Source organism: Pimephales promelas, chromosome 20, assembly GCF_988280905.1.
Source record: "Pimephales promelas chromosome 20, fPimPro1.hap1.1, whole genome shotgun sequence".
In the NCBI taxonomy this organism is placed as follows: Eukaryota; Metazoa; Chordata; class Actinopteri; order Cypriniformes; family Leuciscidae; genus Pimephales; species Pimephales promelas.
This window is the reverse complement of record NC_142788.1, coordinates 14,903,992-14,912,520: the sequence shown is the minus strand read 5'-3', so window position 1 is coordinate 14,912,520 and position 8,529 is coordinate 14,903,992. Positions and strand designations below refer to the sequence as shown.

The 8,529-nt window shown below is 38.8% G+C and overlaps 1 protein-coding gene across 1 annotated transcript; it reads left to right on the top strand.

The window, feature by feature from the left end:
- Positions 1-464: 464 nt before the first annotated feature.
- On the top strand, positions 465-2,831 carry npbwr2b (neuropeptides B/W receptor 2b). Its single transcript, XM_039651441.2, has 2 exons — positions 465-594; positions 790-2,831. The coding sequence occupies exon 2, from the start codon at positions 958-960 to the stop codon at positions 1,966-1,968; it is 1,011 nt and encodes a 336-aa protein (XP_039507375.1). The 5' UTR covers positions 465-594; positions 790-957; the 3' UTR covers positions 1,969-2,831.
- The last annotated feature ends 5,698 nt before the right edge of the window (positions 2,832-8,529 follow it).

Sequence of the window (8,529 nt, the reverse complement as noted above, 5' to 3'; positions counted from 1 at the left end):
TTCATGCTTTTATCCAAAACGCCTCATGCCTGCCAAACAGCCAAAGTTACAACTTGTAAACACAACAAGGTTCACCATTATGATAACTGGTTGTGATTTAGTCAGCCAATCGCTGGACAACACGTCCTATCTAGCTTGTTAAAAAAAAACTAAAAAAAAAAACAACTTACTTGACTCATTCCATGTAGGTGAGCTTTTCATAATTTTAGGCACAAAATTATATTAACACGTGCATTTTATAATTAAAATGCTGTAACTGCTCCTCCACCCCATCCCCACACACAATTTTAAACAGCTTTTTGCCTTTCAATTTGATGTTCTAAATAGATGTTCTATTACTTATATCGCAATAGATGTATAGCTAATAATTATAACAAAATTACTGTTTAAAATAATTTACCAAAGGACATGTCAACTACCCACACATAAACAATCAAACAGAATGCGTGACTCTTTCAAGGATCTGCAGAGAGCGCGCGGTAGAATGTGACGTCACCAGTCGCACTTCTTTCCTACTTGTTGGGGAAAGCGCGAGCTACGCTGCCTGGCGCATACAGGGCACAGCGCGCGCACGGAGAAAGAATATCCAACACGGTAAGACCTCGCACCTTTTCAATGTTAGCTGTTGCTTCTTTGCTTTTAAAAGCAGCATTTGCAATTCGTATATGTATAGGCTACATTTTTTCTGCATGCTATGTTGTTTTAATTAAATTAATGATTACATTCTGAGTTGTATACATACTTTGCACATTATGTTCTAAGTTTCTCAGCGTACATTTGTTTGCACAGTCTGTTTTCTGCAGGATGCCAATGTATTGTATCGCTCTCAGATCTCGTGACGCGCAAAGAGACAGATGAAAAACATAGACCACCTTAGACTCGTGGAGAGATCTGCGAAAGCGAGAGCGCAGCTTTATAAAGTAAAGCACTTATCCCCGGAGGCTCAGTTGTTACAGTATGGAGAACATCACGAGTCCCTTCATCCCAAACCCGACATGCAACCACAGCATGGACTTGTACTATCACAACCGGAGCGATCTGAACTGCACGCCGCCGGCTGACTACTTCTTTTACGCAGATCTGTACGTGGTTCTCCCGGTCATTTACTCCGTGATATGTGCCGTAGGTCTCACGGGCAACACGGCGGTCATATATGTGATACTCAAAGCACCCAAAATGAAGACGGTGACCAATATGTTCATTCTGAACTTGGCGATAGCCGACGACCTCTTCACTTTAGTGCTCCCCATCAATATAGCGGAGCATCTGTTACACTACTGGCCGTTCGGCGAGGTGCTTTGCAAAATTATTTTAAGCATTGATCACTATAACATCTTCTCCAGCATATACTTTCTGACTGTTATGAGTGTGGACCGGTACCTGGTGGTGCTGTCGACCGTGCGCTCCAAGCGCATGCCGTACCGCACATACCGGGCAGCCAAGATAGTGAGTCTGTGCGTGTGGATGCTGGTGATCCTCATCGTCATGCCCTTCACCGTTTTCGCAGGAGTCTACATCAGTCCCGACGACTTCGACAGGAAAAGCTGCGTGCTGAGTTTCCCAAGTCCTGAAAGTTTATGGTTCAAAGCGAGCCGGATATATACCCTCATACTGGGCTTCGCCATTCCGGTGTCTACAATTTGCATTCTTTACATCATGATGCTGTACAAACTAAGAAACATGCGTCTGAACACCAACGCCAAAGCGCTGGACAAAGCCAAGAAGAAGGTGACTATCATGGTGTTTATTGTACTGGCCGTGTGCCTGTTCTGCTGGACGCCCTTTCACCTCAGCACCATCGTAGCGCTGACCACAGACCTTCGGACCACACCGCTTCTCATCGGCATCTCGTACTTTATTACCAGCCTGAGCTACGCCAACTCCTGTCTGAACCCGTTCCTCTACGCCTTCCTGGACGACAGCTTCAGAAAAGCATTCAAGAAGATGTTGGAATGCAGACCAGCCTGAATTTAACACACATTGAAGGGGCGAATGACGGGGGTGTGCACCATTCGGAACTGAATTCCAGTTCGATTCCTGTATTTGAATTAAGGTAGCAAACAGGATGCGGGTTTTGGCAATTGGAATTAAATAAATAATAACAAATATATTTTGAACAAATATTATATGTTAAACAAATTTCTAATATTTTATATTGTAATGATTCTGTAGTTTGTGGCTGAATCAAAACTGAACTGAATCAAAACTGAACTCAACACAAAACTGTTCAGCCCGTGTAGGCAATTTAATTTTGAAATCATTGTCGTTCCACTTCAGTAATTGTAGTTTCTGCCCAATTAGATTCACGCTCGTAAACACTGATTAAAATACAGCAAATCACTGTGTCCACTTCAGATGTTCCTGTCCCTGTTTGGCTCCCCAATAATAAAAGAAAGTATTTTCCTGACACTAAATTCTAAAGTGAGAGTTTGTCTCCCTCTTGTGCTCTCTCTGTGATATTTGGAAATGTGCTTCAGTGCCCTGAACACTTGACCTAGGAATGAAAAAAAAAAAAAAAAAAATTGAAATAAGGGATGACATCATGTGTTTCTCAAACAGCAGGGACTGGATTCCTGGATTCGTGTGTATATTTGTATAGACCGGCTTTTGTCACAAGAAACGTCATCCCTTCCGGACCAGCATCATTAATAGCACGTTTGAGACAGATGTTTAAACGTGCATTATCCTTTCTTTTAATGAATGAATATAAATGTGAAATATTTTTGTTTGTGTATATGAAGAGATGTTGGTCATGTAGATCGATACAGTGAAGCTGAATACTATTATATGGCTTTTTAAATACTAGGTCTAAATAAAATGGAATAAATCAATTGTCTTTCATTTAAATCCTGATGTAGAAAGCCTATCAAATATTAATAGTGTTCCTGGACTCTTTAACGGCCCAACGTTTTAAAGTGTGCATCATCTAATGTATTTATCTACATCAGAATCTCTCTCTCTCTCTCTCTCTCTCTCTCTCTCTCTCTCTCTCTCTCTCTCTCTCTCTCTCTCTCTCTCTCTCTCTCTCTCTCTCTCTCTCTGGGTGCGTGTGCAACGCCTTTTTAAATAAATGCATGGCCTCACTGTACTGTACTTACATTATCATTCATCTTATTTGTTTGGCCTATTAGAAATGATGGGTGTCAGCTTTTTCAATTATCATTATTTGCACACAAAATGTAAATGTAAGCTCCCAGAACTCAACCTCACGTTTATGTGGAACTTCACGAGGTCACACCATACATACAATTAGGGAGAGTAAAGTTGAAGCAAGTCACAATGTCACAATCCAAGTCGCTCACATATTGCAATAACCTAAGAAGCTATATCATAAATTACGAACCGAACATCAGCTAGGCTACATTGCCATATACATAGTGTTGAAAGAATAAAATAGTGGTAACTTGGTTGCACAATAAATAAATAAATAAATAAAACATAAATAAATAAATGTGTGACGTGATGTGTGTCTGTGTGTGTATTAAAGGGTTAGTTCACCCAAAAATGAAAATTAAGTCATTAATTACTCACCCCCATGCTGTACCAACCCCGTAAGACCTTCGTTCGTCTTCGGAACACAAATGAATATATTTTTGATTAAATTTGAGAGCTGTGTAACTACCACATTGGCTCCTAAGGGACTGCCTCTTGACGGCCCAGAAAGTCAATGAAGAAAATGTTTAAATATCCCAAGTGACTACCGTGGCTCAACTATATGTTTATCAAGCGACGCGAATACTTTTTGTGCGAAAAAACAAACAAAAATAACGAGTTTATTCGACCATTTATTTTCTTCCTTCTAGGCCAGAAACGAGACTTCCTTAGATTTCCACGACGCATGCGCGAGAATTGCGATCTGAAGTAGTGTAAGCCAACCCGATCTCACGACCAAGTCGTACGAATTCGACGAATGATTAAAAAGTGGCTAATTCGTAACAATTCATACGACCTCACTCGTACGAATTAATACGATTTTGCTAAATCGTACATATTTTACGAATTGGCCAATTCGTATGAATTCATACGAATGACCTACCCCTTACCCCGCCCCTAAACTTAACCATCACGTGGGTTTAGACAAATCGTACGAATTAGTACGAGTGAGGTCGTACGAATTAGTACTAATTAGACACTTTTTAATCATGCGTCGAATTCGTACGAATTGGTCGTGAGATAGTGTTGTGTAAGCTGGTGTAAGCAGATCGCAATTCTCGCGCATGCGTCGTGGAAATCTAAGGAAGTCTCGTTTCTGGCCTAGAAGGAAGAAAAGAAATAGTCGAATAAACTCGTTATTTTTGTTTGTTTTTTCGCACAAAAAGTATTCGCGTCGCTTGATAAACATATAGTTGAGCCACGGTAGTCACTTGGGATATTTAAACATTTTCTTCATTGACTTTCTGGGCCGTCAAGAGGCAGTCCCTTAGGAGCCAATGTGGTAGTTATACAGCTCTCAAATTTAATCAAAAATATCTTCATTTGTGTTCCGAAGACGAACGAAGGTCTTACGGGGTTGGTACAGCATGGGGGTGAGTAATTAATGACTTAATTTTCATTTTTGGGTGAACTAACCCTTTAACAACACTAGACATTTATCGGTAATTGCACGCAGCAGACAGAAGAGGGCAGCGTGCATTACGTTTTCCGCATAATATCCCAGCATTTATTTCTAGATTATAAGATCTACATTTCCTGGATGGATGACTTAATTATTTAAACCATACTTACAATTGGCAGTTACATAGTGCCAGTCACATTTAAAGTGCATTATTATTATTATTATTATTATTATTATTAGGCAAGCCACCATATTTGCATGCATCCTGTCTTTGGATAATTACTAAATAAGTATTATATTTAAATAATACATATACATATTTATATAATCAGTTATAATTATCTTAACACACATTCAGTCTCTCCAGTTACCTTAAATATAGGGCCTGCTACAGCAACAACACTTAAGATGTTGATCATTAGCTTGTTGACAACCAAGTCACACACAAAAAATCAGTAAATAAGTGAATAATAATAATAATAATAATCGTAAAGCTTCACCACCTGATGGTAAGAAAAGCCAACAACCAGCTAGAAGAAACCAGTTAGTGTTCCAAAACAGCTAAATTTCCCCCGATACTTCTAAATAGTGACACTAGATGGCAGTCACACACTTTTAGTTACTGTGCTCTATTACCTGACATCTGTAAGGATATCTTGTGCCATTGGATGCTAGTCAAGTTGATTTTGTCACTGTAATTGCAATTGCATGCATGACCAGAATGACAGGCATTAGACATTAAGAGTGATCCTGTGTCCTTGTAATTTTGATGTTATAGCTGGGCTCCAAAGGAAAAGCTCTGCAGTTGACTGTCATGTTGCATTGATTGTGATTGGGTCACATTGCTGCAATTGACTTTTTGACATTCCTTTCCAAACACTGGAGCCGCTGGCCTTTGATTTTCCCATCACCTGCGAAGCCCCTGCTGTATTCTGTCTCCACAAGTCAAACACTTGAACACACAGGGGGAACATGCTGCAAACTTCAATTATGCCCCTGGCTCCGTACCCTTACAAATCAATGACATCGACTTACTGTTGACGAGATTCACATCCAGTCTTGGGAATGTGTCTATCTGCGATAAACGATGGTTGTCACAGAGAATGATCTCATTGTGCTTCTCTGTCTAGCTGGGTTTAAGAGCGTGTGTTATTGTCCATAAGGGCCAATGCAGGTGAGGATTCGTTTCAATGCAGCAAGGGCCGTAAGTTTATTACAGACGCATTGAGTGGACATTGTGATGAAACTCGCATTTCATCCCGAATCATCTGCCAGATGCCTCCTCCTCTTCTTTGGATATGTGGATCAAAATATCACACGCTTGTTCACAATTATGGGCTACTGGCTCAAACAGCCTAGCATGGAAACCCTCACTGGCCAATTATAAGCTCTGACTCTGTTCTATATGATGAGAGGCTCTTAAATCAATTCTGCATCGCACTGATGTCTGGACTGACTCATGGTGCCAACACGCAGATACGGATTTAACAAGCTCCCAGCCTGTCTGGCTCACATCCATTCCCGACAATTAACATTTCAGTTATGCGGCATTGATTCAGCTGTAAACAAGGCATATTCTCCTCTAGGCAGAAGATAAAAACATTGGACGGCATTTAATGGAACATTTTCAACCAGGCTCATTGGAAATATGCATGTGAGTCTGGCTACATTTCTGCAAAATGTAGCCTACTTGTGCGTTTCACTGCAGATTCCATCTGTCATAAACACCAGAGGCAGCTTTTCTTCAGTTTTCACACAAATAATGATTATGGGGTAATAATATCGATTAATAAAGTCACTAGAATAACGCCTCATAAGGAAAGGAAGCCAAAATGTCATGGTTGCCTCAGCAAATGTAGCCTATTTTTAATTTTAGGGTAGGGTTTGGTGTAAGGGTTAAATTTATTTCAACCACACACAAAACTGTTGTGATACGTGCCATAAAGGGATCATGGACAGCATTATTCTTTGAGGTCCACTTTACATTTAGCCTACATTAATTCATTTAGCAAAAAGCGACTTAAACAATAGTAACAGTTAAACTAGGACAACAATATGCAAGTGCTATGACCCTTCCGAGTTTAAGCTAACGCATTACGTGTAGATAATAGATATAGAAAAAAAGATAAAGTGTTAGTATTAGTATCAAGCGTTGCCGAAAAAGATGCGTCTTCAGCCGATTCAAGAGATTTTGTGCCACTTTGAGGTGGCACCACAAGACGGCGTTTGCTTGCAGAGCTCAAGTTTCTGGATGGCACGTAAGTCTGAAGTAATGAGTTTAGGTAAAAGGGAGCAGAGAATACTTATAGGCTAATGTCAAAAAACATCCTAATTTAGAATAGGCTATTTTCTATATTGTTTTTACACTCTTTAAAATATTCAGTTTTGATATGCGTGCAGAATTCAAGACTTGAATTCTGTCTGTAGTCTTTGCTCTGTGTTTAAAATCAACTTTTTGGCCTTTTTGGCCACCTCTCTGGTTAATAAACCCACATCTGCAATGTAGAAAAATAAAACAATATCGCTCATAGCACCATTTATGGACACATCACCTGAAAAGTACAGCAAAATGCACCCGGATTGCACTTATTAGGTTTTGCAGAAATGAGGCCAGAGTCACATATTTCCAATAAGCCTGGGCTGCTTGTTGCTATATTAACTATGCTATAAAATGATATCATATATCATATGCTTCTAATTTTAAAGGTTCATGAGACCTTTCTCATCTCCTGATGTAACATTTTGCTTCTCTCTTCTGTCTATTGATCTGGGAAGACTTATTGAAAAAAAAAAAGAAGAAAAAAAAAACACCAATTAACAAACTATTCAATGTGAGGTTGTTTGCTCTTATCCATAGAAGACAAATGAGCCTGCCGGAATGGATCGGGATTAGTGTTTCCATGGTACTCAAAATACTTATGAACTTGATGAAAACTTCAACGACTTCATGTCGACATAATGCCACGTTCTAGCCTAGAATTTCTAAACAGGTCGATAAATCTCTATCTTTGTTCATGGACACTTAGGCCAACACTGTTTGTTTCTTGTAAATGCCATGTGACTAAATACTCAGGAGCCACATGAAACTGACCACGTCTGATGAAATCACAATGCACACTGTTCAAAAGTTGATCAGAAATTTTAATGTTATTGAAAAAAGTCTTAAGCTTGGAGCTTAATTTATTTGATCAAAAACATGGTGAAATTGTTAATATTGGGAAATTACTGTATATTACAATTAAAAAAAAATACTTATCTATTTTATTATTTATTTTAATGTAATTTATGAATTTACAGCAGTCATTACTTTCAGTGTCACATGATCTGCTGATTTGCTGCTCAAGAAACATTTTTATTATCAATATCGATTCGAAAACAGTTGTGCTGATTTTTTTTTCAGGGTCCCGTGATTAACAGCATATATTTAATGCATTTTACTGACCCTCCATTTTTTTTACGGTATATGTTCACTACTGATTCATTAAAAAAAATTGCAAACAGGGGAAAAATCTTGAATCAGCCTGAAGGGGTTGTATTCGCTATTACAACCGCCTCGCTCTACATTATCCTGCTTATTGCATGGCTACCTACCAAATAAATCAATAATTTAACCCAAAATATTGATTTAAGAAAGAGTTTATTGATTTAAAGAAGTTTATACTCCAGAGTGAACAGAACTGTGTCCATGGCAACGCTCTGTTTTTCATGGCAACGGTGTGTTATACTTACAGTAGCAGCGATCTGTTATCAAGAAATAACAGAAGACCGCATTCTACATTAGAATTCAACCAAGCCATGTAATATTGTAACATAACGTAACATTACATAAATATAATATAATGTAATGTAATGTGACAGATAATATAAAATAATAACAATTTATATGGTTCTTGCCGACATCTTTATATTGTCACAAAAGGCTGAGATTGAGGGACATGCTTTTTTGGACCCTGCTATAGCTGCTTGGGCAAACC